General features: G+C 43.3%; 1 protein-coding gene across 1 annotated transcript; it reads left to right on the top strand.

Moving 5' to 3' along the window:
• Positions 1-775: 775 nt before the first annotated feature.
• Positions 776-18128, top strand: RBM45 (RNA binding motif protein 45). The gene is made up of 10 exons (XM_075529346.1): positions 776-1211; positions 6041-6163; positions 6876-7002; positions 10419-10541; positions 11392-11571; positions 12459-12588; positions 12762-12846; positions 13075-13238; positions 14792-14992; positions 17875-18128. Exons 1-9 carry the CDS (start codon positions 912-914, stop codon positions 14982-14984), a joined length of 1425 nt encoding a protein of 474 aa, XP_075385461.1. The 5' UTR covers positions 776-911; the 3' UTR covers positions 14985-14992; positions 17875-18128.
• The last annotated feature ends 2731 nt before the right edge of the window (positions 18129-20859 follow it).

Genomic DNA, 20859 nt, shown 5'->3' with positions numbered 1-20859 from the left:
TGAGATATTTTACAGGGAAGATTTTCATAACAGCACAGGAAAAAGTGCCCGTTGGCAGGAATCTCTGTCGCAGGGTAGGCGTGCTCGCTTGCGTACACAAACACGCACACATACTGTTTGTCTTCCTAGTAGCCTAGGTCTTAGCAGCCTGGGCTTGCACATCCAGGAAGTGACTCCCAGGAAGTGACTCCCAGGTCACTTTCTAATTTCTTACACTTCATTTTGATGTCACCTTGTCTCTGGGTTTCTGCTGGTTCTGCCGACCTCTCCTTTAAGGCTGATTAACAAGCCTTAAAAACTAGCGCAGATACACACACACGAAGCCTTCACATCACTTCCCTTAGCTCCACGGGTCATCAGCCAGCGTAAACCGCTTGCACAAGCCGCCAAACGATCGCATCTTCATCAGCAGGTACACGTCTTGCTGCTACTCCTTCGGTTCTCAAAGACGCTCGTGGAATAGGGCGGTGGGTCTTGTCTTTGGCTCCGGTACTTGTCTACGGCCTTTAGCTGTTCGATGGGCCTCGGTTTCCTCACCCCTCACCCCTGAGGCTGGTACCGGATGATCGCAAACGTTCCTTCCAGGTCTCAGTGAGAACTCGGTCCTCTAACGGTCCTCAGTCGAGCTCCGTCCAGAGCCGGGGCGGAGGGAGGGAGGGAGGCGAGGCGAGGCGCCCATGGGCTCCGCAGCCGGCGTGCGCCGCCCGGGCTCCCCCGCGCCGCCAGGGGGCGCTGTGGCCGGCCGGAAGCTGACGCCTGCGCGGCGGGCCGGCGCCCGGGCCGACACCGTCTTCCGGCGGCGGAGTGCGGGTCCGGCAACGGCTGGGCGAGCGGCGGCGGCGGCGGTTGCCGGCAAGGCAGCAGCCTCTCGATCCGAGTGCGGCCCCGCGCCGGGGTCGGGGCCGGGCGCCATGGACGAAGCCGGCGGCTGTGTGAGCGGCGGGGGCTTCCGGCCGGGCGTCAACAGCCTGGACGAGCCGCCCAACAGTCGCATCTTCCTGGTGATCAGCAAGTACACGCCCGAGTCGGTGCTGCGGGAGCGCTTCTCGCCCTTCGGCGAGATCCAGGACATCTGGGTGGTGCGCGACAAACACACCAAGGAGTCCAAGGGCATCGCCTTCGTCAAGTTTGCGCGCAGCTCGCAGGCCTGCAGGGCCATGGAGGAGATGCACGGCCAGTGCCTCAGCCCCAACGACACCAAGCCCATCAAGGTGCGGGCGCCCGCGGCAGGGGGTCTCGGGGAGGACCCTGGGGCCACCCCTCCGCCGAGGTTGTGTCCAGAGCAGATGGGGAGAAGGGGGTCCAAGAGCCTCGGACCCCCAGGGCGGACCAGCAGTGGGTAGCATTCCCTGGTGGGGGCGGGGAGGCAGGGAGGGGAATGGCTGTGGGGAGAGGTTTCTCAGGACCCCTCTCCCGCGAGGCCATGCGGGGGTGGGGTGGGGGTGCAGGGGTGCGGGAGACTGTCCACCCCGGGCCTCCTGTTGCTAACCAAGAAACTCTTAGCCCCGGCCCCCCTCCCCTGCCGTCGCGCTTTTCTGGTGGCCCTCCCCTCGGTGCCCCCTTAGTCGTGTATGAGCATGGATGGCCCTGCTTTGCGTTAGCTAGTTAGGAGACTTTGCAACTTTTGCTAAAGGGATGGAGAACCACCTGGATAGGGGCATTTTGTCAGAAGCTGCCCCCCCCCCCAAAAAAAGTGCATGAATATAAAATTGTGCAGGTGATTAAAACTGCTTCATGTTCCTCACACTCAGCAGTAACCTCAGTGGGTGACTGTGTTGATAGCGTCCATTTGGTGCTGGACACTCCCTGGTCACGGCCACTTTGTCTGGAAAAGAGATCAAAGTAAACCGCCCTAAGAGTGACAACATTGAGCCTTTGGTGTTATCGAACGATTCGTTGCACATCCTTAGTTCGCCCTGGTGTTGTTTCTTGAGTTTGCACACTTACTATTCTGTCAAATAAGAATGTCCCAAGGCCATTTGGAGGCTTATTTGAGATAAGGTACGCTTTTAGCACAAGTCCCAGCACAAGCTGGGGTCGGTGCTATCCCTGGGGTCAGTGCTAGTAGCCACCATGTCAATGTCATTCCTTGGGCTCAGGGAGACTCTGATACTTGCCTCAGCGGCAGCGTCCTTCGCCTGTCTGCTAGAAGGAGGTAGTGTGGGTGCCATTGGGGCCTTCCACAAAAGCTTTTCTACCCAACAGCATGGTCCTTTTGTTTCTCTCCCTCTTTTTCTATTCAATGCAGAGTTGAGAAGAATATCGATATGGGCTTATTTAAGGGTACAACCAAATAGTCAGGCCACTTTATAGGTTAAATCAGAAGTTGACAAGCTTCTTCTATAACAGGCCAATCTCTTGTCCAGTGCTCTTCTTTGTCTTTCATAACCCTTTTAAAACAGGAAAACAATTCTTAGTTCAAGGTTGATACAAAAGCAGGGACTGGAATCTGCTACCCTGAACGAGAGCGCTAGCTTTCATCTCCCTTGGCAGGCATGGCTGCCGCAGCTTGGTGGAGAGGACTTTGACACTGTTGAGGAACATGACCCCACAGGCCAGGTGGGCAGGCCCAAAGATGCCCCTTTTTCTGGATGAAGTATTCACAAGAGAAAGTCCCAACACCAGCAGGCATCCTTCCTTTTAACAACCAAGAAATGAAAGTGTTTATTCCCGAAGACAACTTGGGTGCATGTTTGTTTGTTTGACCTTTTTGGCCACTCAAGTTCAGCCCAAGAATTGTTTCTCTGCAGTCCTTCGATAGGTGCTTCAGCAAGTTTATGCTTTCTTCTCCCACAACCAGAGTAGTGTGTTTACTATCTCTAGTTAAGTTAATTTAGCTTTAGAGTTGTTGTGTCTCATGTATTTTGCTTTTGCAAAATTCCAAAGGGTCTACCAGGCACTTAGGACTATGGTACAGCCGGAAGAGATTGTCCATGTAAAAGTCATACTGTTGATGAGCTATGTTTTCTGGAGAGAAGCAGTAAACTTCGAAAATAGGAAAGTTAGTTGTAGCCCTCGTGGCAGAGGGGTTAGAGGTCAGGCTGCGGTCCCCAAGGTCTGCAGTGTGAAAGCACCAGTTTCTGTGAGGGAGAAAGAAGTGGCAACTCGTGAAGAGTTAGTCTCGGAAACCCACGGGGACAGTGCTGCCCTGGCCTGTAGGGTCATTATGAGTCAGCATCAACTCCATAGCAGTGAGTTGGGTTTTTTGATTAGTTTAGTTATAGCTTGCTGAGAGTCCCTCTCGTCTAGAGCCCATGAACTACGAACATAAACTCTGAACTAGAAATCTTCCATTAGGATGTTAATTATACATGTCTTGATTTTATATATATATATATGTATATATATACACACCAAATGTATGCTGCCTGCTTTGTCACAGATTTGAAGCATTCTACTCCTCTGAAATTTATAAATTTATGATCTCAATCTCTGAAAACAATGCTTATCTTTGGCTCCTTTGTTTCCCCAGAATGTCTCCCCTTCTTTATGTCTTTCCATATTGATCACATGGATTTCCTTATTGATTATTTATTACTGGCACTTCTACTAGACTAACTTTTTGGTTGCCATCTTCTTACACCCACATTCTGAGGCCTGCGGCAAATCAGGTTGAACCCCCAAAATACAGCCCTTTCAGCTAATATAGTAGCCCCAGTTACTTTTGTAATAACTATTTAGTTTAATCCCTTTCCCAATAAAAGCCTTCATTTTGCTGTTTGCTCCCCATTTACCAATGCCTCTCACATATATAAGGGGCCTTCAAAGAGTTTGTGGAAATTTTATATTAATGTTTAATTCCTTTCCATGAACTTTTTAAAGACCTCTCATACAGACTTGGCCTCCAGAACTCCAATATTCAGGCTTCTTTGTAACCCTTACACTGTCGGCTTCCTCCCTCACACCAAAAACTACCTGCATTAGAGCTGGAGAAGAATCAATTAGAGCCAAGACTCCTACAACTAATTGTGTGGGGGGGGGGGCGGGGTGCAGGCAGCAAGGAAGACTTCATCTGCTTTCTTACTGATGAAAGTCAGAAGAATGGTCAGGAGTTGGGAAGCAGAGGGGACTGGGACGGCTGGGATTGTTCTGTCTTCGTCTGGGTGGTGGTTACACTGGAATGTACTTAAAAAGCACTTTAACCTATGCATTTAAGATTCGTACACCTTATGGACCACACGTTTTTATTGTGAAGAAAACAAACAACCAAACATTTGCCAGCGTAACTGATTTTTAAAAAGAAAAGTAAATGGGAAAGCTTGGCACCGGAACCCAGACCAAAGTCAAATGGGAGAGAAGGCACACAGAGGAACCAGCCAGCTCAGCTGCTCCTTTTGAGGAGAGCCAGGTGGCTGGGCCCGGCGACCTGCCAGACTAGCTAACCTAACAGCCCCTGTCCCATCGGGGTTCTGGGATCTAACCCATCTGAATCGAACCTCCTCGGAGCAAGGGGAGACGGAAAAAACAAGTCATTTCCTTCAGTAGACCCTGAGTGCGGATCCTTTGAGTGCTAAAAGGTCTGTAAACGCTCCACAGTGGGGAAGGGCCCAGTGGAATGCCAGAAACTGCTCTCAAGACCAAGAGTTTACAAATTAAAAGGAGATGTGAAACCTTTCACTTCCTTGTTTGCTCCCGAGAGGGAATTAGAAAGCTCAAATGTCTAGGCAGACCAGCCTGTCCAAGTGGAGATTTACTTCTGTGGAGTGGATAGTTAACACGAGGTAAAACATGGCATTTATACTGAAAGATTATCTACTAGTGAAAATCAAGGTGCTCACTGTAAAGTAGTTAGGACCCACACCCCAATTCGATGCTTTGTATACACATATTTTTATATATAATTTGCACGTATGTGCCCCCACCGCACCCACCCACCCCCAAAAGCCCAGCAGACCACCTTACCGCCATCTAGTGAGCTCTGATTCACAGCAGTCCTCTGATAGGCTCCAGTTGCCACCTGTGAGCTTCCAAGACCAATTTTTTCTTTTAAATTCATTTTATTGGGGGGGGTCCTACCGTTATTCTCATAATCCATACACATATCCATTGTGTCAAGCACATTTGTACATAAATGTTGCAATCGTCATTTTCTAAACATTTTCTTTGTCCTTGAGCCCTTTATATCAGCTCCTCATTTCCCCTTCCCCCGACCTCCTTGATAATCTTTTTTTCCCCATATCTTACATTGACTACTATCTCCCTTCACCCACTTTTCTGTTGTCCATCCCCCTGGGAGGGGGTTATGTAGATCATTGTGATCAGTTTCCACCTTCCCCTTCCCTTCCTGATATTGCTACTCATTATGGGTCCTGAGGAGTTTTTATGTCCTGGATTCCCCGTGTTGGAGTGCTTGTCTGTACCAGTGTACATGCTTTGGTCTAGTCAGGTTGGTAAGGTAGAATTGAGGTCATGATAGTGGGGTGCGGGCAGAAATCATTAAAGAATTAGAGGAAAGTTGTATGTTTCATCAGTGCTATACTGGCTGGCTCATCTCTTCCTTGTACTCTTCTGTAAGGGGATGTCCAATTGGCTACGGATGGGCATTGGGTCTCCACTCCACTCTCCCCTCTTTCACAATGATAAGACTTTTTGTTCCGATGCCTGATACCTGATCCCATCGACACCTCATGATCACACAACCAAGAATAATCCTTAGGAGAGTAGAATTGCTGTCTGACAGCCATAATGAGCTAATTAAGGTTAGGTTTTAAACTTAGATTTCCTGACTATTGCTTCTGCTAAATAAAAATGAAAAAGTAGAAATACATTTGGAAAAGATAACTACAGTGTAGAACCTGGTATTACTTATGAAGTCATGGAGAAAAAGAATGTTTTATAAAAAGACTATCACATGCACTTTAACACGAACCACACGCTAGAAGGCTTCAGAAAGCTTGTGGGAAATTTCCATTTTCTCGTAATTCCATTTTTCCACAATTTTGAAAGCCCCCTCATGTAATCAAGACATAGGTATACTTAAGGATAGGAAGACTGATGGCTGATTTTTCCCCCACCTTATTTCTTGGTCTTTGTTCCTTAGGTTTTCATAGCTCAGTCCAGATCATCTGGGAGTCATCGAGATGTTGAAGATGAAGAACTTACAAGAATCTTTGTTATGATACCAAAGTCCTATTCAGAAGAAGATCTACGAGAAAAATTTAAGGTAGTCATAGCGTGTGGTCAGCTATGATCTGTGATATGGCTATGGTTATTGATATCTGAAAGAAGGATTTTTGAATTAGGTCATTAAATGGATGGTGAACTATTTTATAGCTCTTTTTAGAACTTTAAATACTAAGCTTAGCAACCCATAGTAATATCATAGCAAATGAAATTTAAAGATAGGTTAACTTTCTTTTTAGGTATTGGTTTTTATATGTGGTGATATAAAGCCAAACTCACTGCCGTCAAGTTAATGCTGGCTCATAGTTTAACTCCTGTGGGTTGCTGAGACTGGAACTATTTATGGCGGTAGAAAGCCCAGGCTTTCTCCCAAGGAGCTTCTGGTGTTTTCGAACTACCGATCATGGGGATCACAGCCCAATGTGTAGCCACTATTCCAGCAGGGCTCCCGCCTTGGAAACCCACAGAGGCAGTTCTACCCTCCCTGTACGGTCGCTATGAGTCAGAATAGAGGTTGATAGCAGTAAGTTTGAGTTTGTTGAAGGCCAGTGTTAAATTATATCATCATTATGGATTTTATTTGTCTGTTAGTGCCTCATTAGTTTGTACCATTTTGATTTTAAGTGGCTTTGAATTGTAATTCTGCTTTCTTTGCAAGTAAGAGGAACCCTAAACATACATTTTAAGTTACTTCTTAAAGAATCTATTTGGTTGTTAATTTTGTCTCTCAAGTTCTGTCTCTTACTTCATAGGTATATGGAGATATCGAATATTGCAGCATTATAAAGAATAAAGTCACTGGAGAAAGTAAAGGTTTGGGCTATGTACGATACTTAAAACCATCACAAGCTGCCCAAGCAATAGAAAACTGTGATCGAAGTAAGGATGTGTTTGGTTAATGTTACCAAAGCCTTTAAAAAAAAATTCTGATTATTCTGAATAGCTGAGTGTAATAACTCATTTTTACTGATAACTCATCTTGGGGGGGGGGTTACATATGTATGACCCTAAGATGCAAGTTGTCTGGGATTTGTGGTCTGTTTAGCACTCATTGAGGCAATCTGCTTAAGAGAAATGTGAACAGTTACATTACCTTAGAATGTAAATGAAAATCCTGTTGTCATGCTTTGGTTATTTTTTATGTGTTTTTTTTCTTAACTATTTTAGAACATGTGACCATTATAAAGAGATTGATTTACTCCTTTAAATATATATATATATATATCTGGATGACATAAAAATACAAGGGTTTTATAATATTTGTTTATATTTGACCTAAACCCTAAATTGCACTAAGTATGATAATAAACATTTAGGTTAAGGATAGGATTAACAAGATTTTATTCTTGGGTTGCTTTGAAGATAGAGTGACCTTAGTTGGATCTCCTGCTATTGAAAGTGCACATGATAAAGAGTAAAAGTCGTTGAAGGTTGTGCAGAATGTTCTTCACTGTCGTTCTTGGGTGATGCCGACCTTCAGAGGACGAGCTATAGAATCATCATGTTAGTGGCTTGGGGAGGACGTGCAAAGTCTCCACACTTTAGGAAGAGTTCCTGTCAATCAGTAGAATTCTTAGACACTTTTAAAGTTCAAACATTTCCCCCAGATCCTTTCAATTTTATGTCACTCAGTTAACACTTAATTAAGTACCCATGGTGTACTTATCAATGTGTTAAGTAGATGGAATATATGACCAGTCTACCCTCTTGGGGATTTAAAGCTATATTAAATAGGCTAGACTTAGTAAGCCAAAAGACACAGAATGATAAAAATGCTCAAGTAGAAAGAAAATGTTTTGTAAAGGATACTGGCAACATATGTACAAATGTGCTTGACACAATGGCTGAATAGATTGGTAGAAGAGCTAGCTGTAAGAGCCCCCATTAAAATGATTAAAAACACTAAACAAAAAAATTTTTTAATTTAAGCTTCTGATGTACACTGGTACTGATAGGAACTGGAAATACAGGGAATCCAGGGCAGATGATACCTTCAGGTCCAGTGGTGTGAGTGGCGATACTGGGAGGATAAAGGGAGAGTGGGTTGGAAAGAGGGAACCGATTACAAGGATCTACATGTGACCTCCTCCCTGGGGGACGGACAGCAGAAAAGTGGGTGAAGGGAGACGTCTGACAGGGCAAGATATGACAAAATAATAATTTATAAATTATCAAGGGCTCATGAGGGAGGGGGTAGCGGGAGAGAGAGGGAAAAACTGAGGACCTGATGCCCAGGGCTTAAGTGGAGAGCAAATGTTTTGAGAATGATGAGGGCAATGAATGTACAAATGTGCTTTACACAAGTTATGTACATGTGGATTGTGATAAGAGTTGTATCAGCCCCTAATAAAGTGATTAAAAAACAAACGAGAAACAACCTAAATGTCTAAAAAGAAATAAATTGTGGTATACATCGGGGGCAAAAATGTAAGGCTCTGTTGAAAGCACAGCACATACCTTTTTGTCTTTCTGTCCCTTCAAGTCTCTGGATGCGTAGTCTCTGGATTATGGATATATGTTACCATAGACCCTTCATCAAACATATGCCATTTGTAGTAAACGCAAGAAAAATTTGCCGCTTGAAAAACAAATCCAAAATTATGTAGTATTAGTCTATCAGCAATGAGGAACAGGTAGAAAGGCCTGCGCTAGTAGGAGGCTGACTTGTTTTGGTGGGGAGCAGGCAGTGCAGAAGGTGTTCGCTAAGGCTCAAAACCAGGACGGAGACCACCTGTCCTCAGTACCATGAAGGCGGCAATCTGAGGAAAGCATGCGCTTCCTGTAAAGAAACTTGGGAAAGGATCAAGTGTGGTTGTGTGCCGGAACTGCATGTGGATGGTTATGAAGGGTTCGAGCCCAGTCCACATTAGAAATCCTTTCTATATTACTTTTTTAAAAGAGCAATAATAAAAGCTGTTCTTGAGTTGTGGATCTGGTCATTTTCTCAGCGATGAATTTCCGTAATCCAGAATCCCAGCTGCTTGATTGGATCCTTTTTAGAGCCAGTGAATATATGATGATGACAGCTATAAGCCATCTCTCTCAAAAGAATTAGCATGTGCCACTGAGCTCTGTTAGGGTGACGGGAAGATTCGGAGGCATACTGGTAATAGTTGTATAACATGATGTATACAATGTCAACTTTAAGATTGAAATGGCAAATATTTTGTTACATATTTACCACAATAAATAATTTTAAATATCTTTTTATTGGGGGCTCTTACAGCTTTTATCACAATCCATATGTACATCCATTGTGTCAAGTACATTTGGACATAGTTGCCATCATCCTCCTCAAAACATTTGCTTTCTGCTTTCTACATTTTCTTTCTTTCCCTTGTTATCAGACCCCTCATTTTCTCCCTCCCCCACTTTCCCTTCCTCATAAGCCTTTGATAATTTATCATTTTCCCTCATGTCTTACACCAACCACTGTCTCCCTTCATCCACTTTTCTGTTGTTCATCCCCCTAGGAAGGGGTTATATGTAGATCATTGTGATAGGTTCTCCCTTTCTTGCCCACCTCCTTACCCTCCTGGTATCTCTGTTCTCACTGTTGGCCCTAAGGGGTTTATCTGTCCTGGATTCCTAGTGTTGTGAGCTCTTACCTGTAGCAGTGTGCATGCTCTGGTCTAGTTAAATTTGTAAGGTAGAATTGAGGCCATGGTGGGGGGTGGGTCGGTGGGGAGAACTAGAGCAAAGTTGTATGTTTCAACCGTGCTATACTGTACCAACAATAGATCTTTAAATGTGCAGTACGTGTGTGTGTAAATGCTTTAGCTTTTTGTTTAAGTTTCAAAAGCAGTTGACGGAACTATCCCACCTTCTTGGACCCCTGATTAAGAGCCCGGAATCCAGAGGCAAGGAACCCGTTAAAGGGCTGTTGTAATTCATGAAAAACTCTAAATTGTAAAAGGACATGTAAGCAGAAGCTAGCATACTGGAAGCCTATCACAAAGGCAGAATCTTGACAGCAGCTTGGATGGGAAGCAGCCCTGCAGGACCCGCGGTGGAGCTGGGGCGAGTGTACGATGGTGCCATCTGTTGTAGGGAGAGGGGTGAAGGAGGGCATAGGATGGTCCATCTTCTGTGGCTACGTTGACCCATGATTTGGACTCCTTGCTGCTGCTTTTTGATACTTCGCCATCTTCTAGAAAGCACAGAATTCGAACTGGCTGTTGCTTCCATTTTGTTAGGGACTGTTGTCATGCTGAGTGAAACACCAGCAAGCCCTGAAGTGTGGTTCACGGATTCTTCCCTCCTCTTCTCTCCCTATGTGCCGCCCCCAACCCCAGGTTTTAAGGCAATCTTGGCTGAGCCTAAGAATAAAGCGTCTGAATCTTCGGAACAAGATCATTATAATAGTGTGAGGCAAGAGCCTCTGGTGCATGAGCCGAGGGTAAATATGTTTCCATTTGGTAAGTGCACTGCCATTACTTAGTGATTTAAGTAATACATGCAATCTGAATTGTTTTTGGAAAAACTGTCCTGCCATCACATAGTGAATATTTTAAATATAGTTGATTTTCTTTGGAAATTGGTCATGATTCTTAATGTTCATACCATTTGACACCTAAATTGAACTTGTTTTCTATTATATTTTGTCTGTGTGTAACGCTATTATTTAAATATTAAATTGTCCCCCTGCCTCTCGTTCAGTGTGAGTTGTAAAGTTTTATCCTGAAACCGTTACTGCTGTAAATTAGGGCTAGAGAGGGAAGAGCAATGACATGTCCTTAAGAAACTAGAGAAAGGGAGAATGCGAGACGAAGCATGTGGTCTGCAGAGAACTTAAACTACTTCTGCAAGCTTGCTCTCAGCTGCGATGCTTGTCATATTTTGCAGTTTTGTATTGCTGACCGTCCTGTGACGTTCGCCTAGGCATTTCTTCCTGTACGGCAGTGTTGAGCGGGATGGGGGGGGGGGAGGAGAGAGCTATCTGGCTCCTCACCAAGACTAGCTCACCTCCATCGAGTCGGTTCTGATTCATAGTGACCCTATGGGACAGGGAGAACTGCCCCTCTGGGTTTCCACAGCTAACTCTTCAGGCGAGTAGAAAGCCTGGTCTCTCCTTCCGTGGAGCGGCTTTTGGGCTAGTGGCCCAAAGTGTAACCCACTGCACCACCTGGCCTCCTCTGCTCACCCCGTTTCTGTGTTCATTGTGACAGACTGAATAAAAATTCATCTTACTTCGTAGTTCCTAAAACGCTGCGTGCATTGTTGAATGTATAGAAACTGAAAGGGTTATCTCTTGATGTGTTACTGCAGAACAGCAGCCCGAGTTTTCAGGCTTTGAAAAGAACGACAGCAGAGGCCAGGACGCGATCTCCAAACGCCTGTCCGTCGTCTCACGGGTTCCTTTCACAGAAGAGCAGCTGTTCAGCATTTTTGATATCATACCGGGGCTGGAGTATTGTGAAGTTCAACGAGACCCTTACTCAAATTATGGTAAAATGATGTCCTTTTTAAATCTGTGTGATAAATGACTTTTCACCATGCCACTTTTTTTTTGGGGGGGGGTGTCGTCATATAAGTAATATGACAAGAGTTTTCTGTGTCTTTGTTCACCATTTTAGAGTCTTTCAGACACGGTGAAGCTTTAGCAACCAGCCCTTTAGAACCACCTCTCCTTAATGTAGTTAGACACTTCAGTGTGTGTATAGAGAGCATTCCTTATTTCCAGCCCTTCCACAAAGATCCATCAGGCCTGGCCTCGGCTTTATTGATTCATGCGAGGCAAACTTATTGAGCCCTTAGGGTTTCTTCCCAACCCCGTCTCCTTTGGCTTAAACTTTACTTTCTTTAATGAAACCCTCTCCTTTCTTTGCAAGCTTCCAGGTGCCCTTCTGGCTACTCCTTCCCGGCTCTCGATAGGACCTAGGCTTTCTATCAGCACTTGATCTAGTTAATTGCTTAAGTCCAGGATCTCTATGACCTTACTTCTTCTATGTTTTTAAGCTTTGTGACTTTGAGTTTCAAAATAGATCCCCCAAACTAAAAATGTTAGTAGTACGGATTCATAGGTAAATCAATAAGCATCCTAGAAAAGCCAGTTTCCTAAAAGGAAATTATTGGACAGAACATAGATGAATGATCTCATTTTCCTTAGTGTATCATGTTCAGATTTCCACCAAAATCTACCTAAATTTCTAAGAACTCAGCTGTTGAGTCCATATGTAAGAGAATTTTTTTTTTCCGGGACATTTGACAGGGTCACTGTGAATTGTCGTCATCTCAGTAGCAGGGAGTTTGGTGTGGGTGTTGAGTTTGCAACACAAGCTTTAGGAAATCCACCAGCTTCCTTTTAAACTTGTGTATTTTCTACTTTCCTGCAGGTCATGGGGTGGTTCAGTATTTTAATGTAGCATCAGCTATTTATGCAAAATACAAGTTACATGGCTTTCAGTACCCTCCTGGAAATCGGATCGGCGTTTCCTTCGTGGACGATGGGAGCAATGCTACAGAGTAAGTACCATTCGAGAGCGTTGAAAGCCAAACTTTGAACAGACATGAGTATGACGTGAGGGCTAAAAAGTAGAAAACAGTTGGCCTCTCCGGTAAGGAAGTCACACAGAAAGAATGAATGTTAAGCAACTGACATTTCCAGTTTTCTGTCAATTATCAGTCATTGTCTCCAGTCTCCTTAGAAAAATGGCCACGCAGATGGTCGCAGCCCAGCTGGCATCGGCGGTGTGGAATAACCCGGGTCAGCAGCAGTTTCTGGTGAGCAGCCGGATTCCACTGTCATCCACCCGGGTGGTGTGAACAAGGGACCCTGGCTGGTGACCTAGATAAGAAAACGTTCAGCACGGGGATGAGCGGTATCCCCGTGATAGCGTTGCATGCGTACATGCAGTTGCCGTACCTAGATAAGTGTCCTCTGTCTTAGTTGCTCCAGCGCCCTGACCTGCGGGCTTTCTTTTTCCATTGTTCCACCCAACGTTTCCACAGCAATTTGGTGGAAGTTCTGGATCACAATTGCCTCAAATCCAAACCGATGTTGTACTTCCATCTTGCAAGAAAAAAGCCCCTCCTGAAACGGCTGTGAAAGAAAGGCTTTTCATTGTCTTCAACCCTCACCCGTTGCCCTTAGACGTCCTAGAGGATATATTCTGGTAAGAGTTCATTTATGTGAACCACTTACGTAAGCATTCTCGGTCTTGAAACTCCCTGTGTTCACGTCCCATCAAGTAGAGCGTAGTCTGCGATTTAAACATCCCCTTGCTCGGAACAGCTGACAACGTTTATTATCATTTGCTTCTCGTTTTGATCAGGTATGCATCTTAAGTCTCCACACAGCAACCCCTGGTACTTTTTGTTTTGCAACATGTTGTAATAAGTTATATGCCGGGGGCGGGCAAGTGATGTGTCCACTTGAATTTGTCTCACATGCCTTACCTTTGGAGTTGTAATTCAACTGAACATCCTTAATGTAATTTACTAAATATCTCCTCTGTTCCTAGCAGTCTGTGGATGTTGCAGGGGATAGGCACTGTCCCTCGGGATTTTATAATCATATTAAATAAGCAATGATTTGAGAATAGGAAGTATATAATAGATGAGAAAATTATATCTCGAATAAGTCAGAAAGAGGGGAAGGTTCTTGTTCTTTCTTTGTTTTTGATGTAAGCATTTCCCTAACTTTGCAACGGCAGTGAGTTAGAAAGTTAGATGGGACACTTATTGAGGTGCTGTAAAAACAGAGTGGCTCCAGCATTTTGGCCTATATTTAATTAGTTCATGTCTTGAACTTTTCCGTGCCAGGCACTAAGTCAAATAGTAAGAACACTGACAAACACAATATAAGCAGGAGATTGTAGCCATGGCCCTCCTTACGTTGATTTCATGTGCAAGACCAACAGGAAATCGCCCCTTCGTGAGATTGGTGCTATGGTAAGGCACATAGCCCATACCCAGTGCCATGGAGTTGATGCCAGTGCCCAGGGACCCTTCAGGACCGAGTCGAACTGGCCCTGAGAGGCTGGGGAGTGCTTGGGAAGGGAACCTCGCTGGGAAGTGCTGAGAAGGCTTCCTGAAAGAAGCAAACTGTACTAGGAGACCTGAAGAACACCAATAATTTCTCCAGGGAAAAAAGCAGAGGAAGCTATTAAAGTATTGAGACGCGTACAATTTTGAGAATAGACCCCGTCCAGAAAGGCTCCCACAGACCCCGTCCAGAAAGGCTCCCACGCTGTTTTGGGGAGTTTGTCCTTCCCCCAGGAGGCATTGGGGAGCTGCTGACGGAGTGGGGGGTTATTAAGGGAATACAGTGTTAGATTTGTGTTTCAGAAAGGTCAGTCCTAGAAGACTGGAGAAAGGATTGAGGAGAGAAGAGGCTAGAAGTAGGGGCATCGTGAAGAAGGAAGGTATTAGAGTCATGAAAGGAAAACCTCGAAGGCTGCGTGCGAATAGGGAGAGATTGAGGAGATGTTCAAGAAGATGGACATTGGACTATTTATAAATAAACCTATTAAAATGTCTGGACAATACAAGCGTTTGGCTTTAAAAAATTAATAAATTTCTTCTTGAGGGGGGGCGATAAAAGATTGGCATGAATTGGTAGTTGGATATGGAAAGAGGAGGGACAAAGGGGCCCAGAATGTACCCCAAGCTCTAGGCCTGGTCATCTGTGTTTATCAATTTCTGTTGATTCTTTACTTTGTTTCAGTCGTTTTGGTAACCTGATCGAAGTTTACCTTGTGTCAGGAAAAAACGTGGGGTATGCCAAGTACGCAGATAGGATCAGTGCTAACGATGCCATTACGACTCTGCACGGGAAGATCCTGAATGGGGTCCGGCTCAAAGTTATGCTGGCGGATTCCCCACGAGAAGAATCTAACAAGCGGCAAAGAACGTACTGAGTGCTGAGGTAAGCCCTTTTGCTGAGTAAGAAAGCACTGGCTAGACAGTAGGGGCAGAAGGAGTGCGGAGGCGCCCTGCTCCATAAGAAGCTTGCTGCTTAGGGGTTTCCTAGTCCAGTAAAAACCCTGTGGCTTAAAACCCGCCTCATAAAGCTGCAGCCCCAGCTAATTTTTTAAAAATACATATTGTTTGGTCTTTTCTGAATTAAACTCTAAAAAATATTTTTACCACATACTGCATACGTGTTTTCACCCTTCTATAAAATAAAATCCTTTCAGTTAGAAAATGAAACTAAGACATTTTTGTTTTGTTTTTGAGAATGTCTTCTTTATTGAGGATTGGACCGTATACACCGTGTTTGCATAAGCTTTAACTTGAAGATATTTCTAAAAAAATTTTTACTTGCAGAATTTTTGCCTTTATGAGTTGAGGTAGTTTATAGCAGTCATAAAGAGCATGTTGACTTCTCACTAATAAACTGACAGTGGGTAAGATATCATAGTCAGACCTTTTTGATATAAGTGTTGGCAGTTTTTAGACTTGTGCTTGTGAGTTTGGCACTGATAAAACCCCTTCAGAAAGTTTCTCATGAACGTAGATGTACATAATACATAGAGGGGTTTTTTGAAACCTGACCAAAGCGTTTGCTGTCTAGTATATATAGCGATATACCCAGCCATCTGAATTTCTCTTACTGGTTTTTAAAATTCAAATTTTTAATTTTTTTCTTTTGTGTTTGTGACAGTTTGTTTTTCTGTGGTTTGGGGAACCATTCTTTAAAGTTAAAAATGTGCAGCTCTGTACATTTTATTTTCTGAACTAATTCTGGGTTTCAAAGGAAGCTGAGTTGGCCCCCTCACACCACCTTCCCAAGTTCACTGCAAGTCAATGGCAGCAGTTGACAAGCCCTTTCAGCTCGCTTTGAAATGACTGCATGAAGATCTCCTCCTTCTCTGTAGCTCTCTGTCTCTTGATCATTTCTCCGAGCTGACTAGTATCGGAGTAGATTGGCTCAGGCCTTGTCCCTGATGACCCTTTTGTCTAAGAAAGCAGGCAAAGGATTGTGATCACTCCTCCTTCAGAGAAGTGTCCCTTGGGTGCAGTGTACAGTCTTTCATTTTAGAAATGTTTTATTAGTGACAGAAGTCGCTCTCATATGTTGTTTAGTCATTTAATCCTAGAAATAGTAAGCTACCAGAGCGGGGGCAATATAAAATATTTTATTTAGTAAAGCAGTCTTTTGGTGTCTACAAATAGTTAAGACCTGAACTCTATTTGAAGAAACTACTCTAAAATAACAAAAAAAAAAAAAAATGTTTATTCTGGTCTCTGAATTTTCCAGTGTTACGGATTAAAAACTAGTTATTGGTTGTATTAAAAGAATATCAGTCCTTAAAAGGGGATAATCATTGTCTTTTAGCAGCAAAAAAAAGTATGAATGGCATTTAATTGAGTGATCTTTATGTAGAAAAAAATTAGTGATTCTTTATGTGGAAAAAAATTTTAAAACCTAGTGGGTTGGACTTCCAGCTCTGGCTGTTTGGGCTGATCTCTCCACTTTTTCAGGCCCAGTTTTTTATAGGGTTTTTGAGAGAGAAGGGGTCAACAAAGTTCCCTGTGAAACGAACCAAGCGTTGTAGGTTTTACGATCAAACATCTTCATCGGTAATGTCCAAGAAGGCACGGAGTTGTCATCTCATCCACAGTGATGCAGGTCACATGGTCAGAAAGGCAAACATTAATGACACGCACATAGGGAGCACTGGTGCCATGGCTTTTGCTCGGCCGATAGCCACAAGGTCAGTGGATCAAACCCCTGCTGCTCCACAGAGCAGCTGCCAGTTTGCTTCCGTGAAGATTACAGCGAGCACCCTCTGGGGGAGTCCTCTGTCCACGTCCACACTGTGACACAAGGCCGCCTCAGCCAGATGGTGCCCCGAGAACTGAAAATGTTACCACTCGTCCTCCCCTTAAGAAGGATGTGCCTTCTCAAGTCATCCTGTTAGCGGAATTCCACGTTCTTTGGCACGGCCAGACATGAAACTCTAAATGGGTGCTTTTCCCTTCTCGGCCTGTTGCTCGGGGCCAGCGTAGGGTGAGGTCACACTAGTGTAAGGTGGTGACTTGGGTGGACTGTAAGTAAGAAAAAGTAGCAGTTAAACCCTGGACTGCTCACCGTGCAAGGTCAGCAGTTGGAAACCAGCAGCGTTCCCGGAGGAGGCTTTCTACTCCTGTAAAGAATGACAGTTTGGGTTTTCTGAAAATTAGCGAGACTGGTTTGGAATGTTCCCCGGACTCTGCCAGGAGACTCTTGCTCCTGTTGCTGTGCGATGTCTCTGGCATGCAGACGGCATAAAATCTTATGGAAGACTTTCCCAATTGTAACGTGATTTTGATAGTTGCTGCATTCCCGGGGCCCTTTTCATTGCTTCTCTGATTTCAAGAGTGCACACGCTCAGCTCGGGAAGAGTCTTCCCTTTTCGTTTCAAAAGACTGAGTCTAGGAGTAAAATTGGGCCGCCCTATGGGATAGAAAAAACTGGTCGGAGAGTAAAATTTTGAACGTGGTAAAGTTTTCATGGCGGTAGGCCAGTGTACAAGCTATGTTTCTCTCCCAATTTGAGGAAAGTACACGTTTTAGTATTCCAGAGCATTCTGATTTTGTAATAATACCTCACAGTGTTCTTCCTCCAGGAATTCAGTGCCTGCTCGTACCATCTTTCTAAGTAAGCTTGGTTTTGCTTATTTGGGAGCGTTTCTGACTAAGAAAGCAGGTAACTTCAGTTATATTGAACTACGGGAACAATTAGGAAATGTTAGGAATACTATGTACAGTGGCTGTTTCCTGTCAGGTGATGATTTTCATACTTGTGTTGTGTTCTTTCTGCAGAACAGAGACTAAATAATGACATAGCCCTCAGCTGACTGACTGAAAATGTGACTGGACGCACTCCCTGTGGACAGTTGACAGCTTTTTTTCATATAACCCGATAGTCTGTACGCAGCATTGTTTTGTCTGGGGTCAGGGATTGCTGACATGTATTATTTTTTTAATCCACACATTAATGCTAAAATTAATAGTTGTTTCATAGACCAATATGTTGTGATATGTAGCAGAAATAAAAATTTTTTTTGCTGAACTAAGTCATGCCTTATTTATGTGAAAGCTGAAAAATAAGAAAAGATCAGTAGTGTTTAGAATTTGACTAAGTACATATTTTCTTGATTTTGAGATGCGCCTTGCTTTTGCACTTCAGTGCTTCTGAAATTGGAAATCGTGTGTCCTCGTCTAACTGGCCACCTTTCTCCTTCTTAGTGTACATAAGTTAAAGGTGCTGCTGCTTTGAATCTGTTGCATCTTAGAGTCAATAAAATGTGGTAATATGCTCAGTCTATGCATGCAGATCAATTACTTACACGTACTCTAAGAGCAAGAGTCAGAACACTTACCATTAAAGTTATGGCTGATAATAAGTTTAAATGGTAACAACTTTGGCCATAGACATTTTTCTCTTATAAATACAGAAACAGAATACTCCAAAAATAAATAAGTAAACAATTTTCAAGACATACTATGATACACAAGGTGTAACCATTTCTTAATTAACGGTCGAAGTTTTCATTAGGAATCTAGTTTCCCTATATTTTAAAATTTCTCACCAGCTTTGCGGTGAACAGTTTTCATCGAAAGGTCACATCTAAATCAAGCTCTTGGCACCTTATCAAATAAAAAGGTATTTGTGGTAGTCTATTGTTGTTAAAACATCACTTTCTTTGCATTGGTGGAATATTTTGTAGGAAATAAAAGTATTGCAAGAAAATTGTGAAAGTATATAAAAAAATAAAACTTTAGATATATATATAAAAGCCCATCACTTCATTGCCCCATACCTGGCACATTTTGTGTTAAATAATTAAAAGAAGATTAAATTCATGAAACATTGAGACACCATTTCATTACCATTGAAATAATTCAGTTCTTTGGATCTGTAATTTTAGTAAATTCCAATAAAAATGATCACACCTGTCTTCTCAGGTACGACTTAACAATAATTGAACCAAGTTCCTTCCTGTGGACCAAAGGGCATACTTAAAGTAAATTTTCTTTAAAAATCAAAACCTAAATTTTGAGACAAGAGATTAATTAGTATTTACTTGGCACACACTGTGTGCGCACACAGTGATTTTCACAGGCGGAAATTTAATTGGTCTTAAAAGTAACCTAGCTCTGTCACCCAAGTCCTGCTTTGCAGTCCCTCGGGAACATTGTCTGCCAGTAATTAAACAATGCAGAAGCATAGCGACATAAAAGGAACACTGGGTTTTCTACCACAGTCCTTTGCATTTTTGGCTAACCGTCATAATCGAGGTAAAATCTAATTGTCTTCGATTTTTCACCCATTAGTCTTAAGTTTTTCTCTGGGCATATAGAAGTTGCATCTCTCGCAGGGCACTCTGAGTTTGCTGTTCAGATTAAATATTCTAATTTCTCCTACATTCATCAGCCTGTTTCACCAAACAGTTATGATTTCACCATGAAGTTCCTCATACAGCTTTCTTCCCTCAGGTCCTTCATAGAAGCTCCAAAGACCCTTGCATGACATCTTCCTTCTCGACCTACAAAACTCTGATTTTTCAGTGCAGTCTTCTGTTTATGTTCTCTCCCAGCTATCGCAACGAGCAGTCACTGTGCCTTTAATTTTCATCTCAATCATTTAGTTGTGTTACTGTCCTATTTGGAAGTGGATCCCTAAAACTAAAAGTGAGAGTGTCTTAAAATGAAGAAATTCTAGAACCTGAGGAAAAACACCTAGCAAGCCAGTGGCTTATGTTTTCATCTACACCTTTACTTCCCAAAGGCAGCTGGAGCGTAAGAGCATGACATATGGATATGTCTTTGTCAGTTACTAAACTGTTTAGTGAGTCTTTACATTTTTATAAGGTACACAGTTCTTTTAAAGGGGGATGGGTTGATAAACAGTCATGCTCAATGAATTTTCAAATACATGGTTCAGATAATGAGTAACGTTTAAAATAAAACCTAATCAAAACTTGCTTGTAAATCATTGACTCCAGCTCTGGATGGGTGGTTTACAGGAGCTCAAAACATCTATGTCTAGAACATCCTCTCCCAAACTATATTCTTTTGAAATACCAGTGTCTTGTGATGAGTGGGTGAACGTTTCTTGGGGGGAAAATTTCATGGCCAAATACATTTAGAAAATATTCAGCTAATATTGTTACACAGGATTCTTGACCTTGGAACGCCTCAGAGCTGTTCATATGTTCATGGATATCATGAATCCAAGAGAGGCTACAGTATGCACTGGTTCCACTTTTATTTGACCTGTGAGATGATTTTGGAGGACTCCTAGTGATTCTAATGTTCTAAGGAATTACATTTTAGGAAAGAAGATTTTTCTCAACTTTTTTTCATTTGTAAGGTGTGAGATACGTGTGTGTGTGTGTGTGTGTGTGTGTTGAATCTGTTTTCTTTTTCTTAAATCATTTTATTGGGGGCTCATACAACTCTTATCACAATCCATACATGCATCAATTGTGTAAAGCACATTTGTACATTCATTGACCTCATCATTCTCAAAACATTTGCTTTCCACTTAAGCCCCTGGCATCAGCTCCCCATTTTTATCCCCTTACTCCCCGCTCTCCCATCTTGCTTGATCCCTTGATAATTTATATGTTATTATTTTCTCATATCTTACACTGTCCGATATCGCCCTTTACTCTCCTGTTATCTGTCCCCCAGGTAAGACGCCATATGTAGAACTCTGTAATCGGTTCCCCCTTTCCAATTCACCCTCCCGGTATCACCACTCACCACTCACTGGTCCTGAAGGGATCATCTGTCCTGGAT

The sequence above is a fragment of the Tenrec ecaudatus genome, chromosome 13 (assembly GCF_050624435.1).
Source record: "Tenrec ecaudatus isolate mTenEca1 chromosome 13, mTenEca1.hap1, whole genome shotgun sequence".
In the NCBI taxonomy this organism is placed as follows: Eukaryota; Metazoa; Chordata; class Mammalia; order Afrosoricida; family Tenrecidae; genus Tenrec; species Tenrec ecaudatus.
Note: the sequence above shows the minus strand (reverse complement) of the source record. Positions and strands in the feature narration are given on the sequence as shown.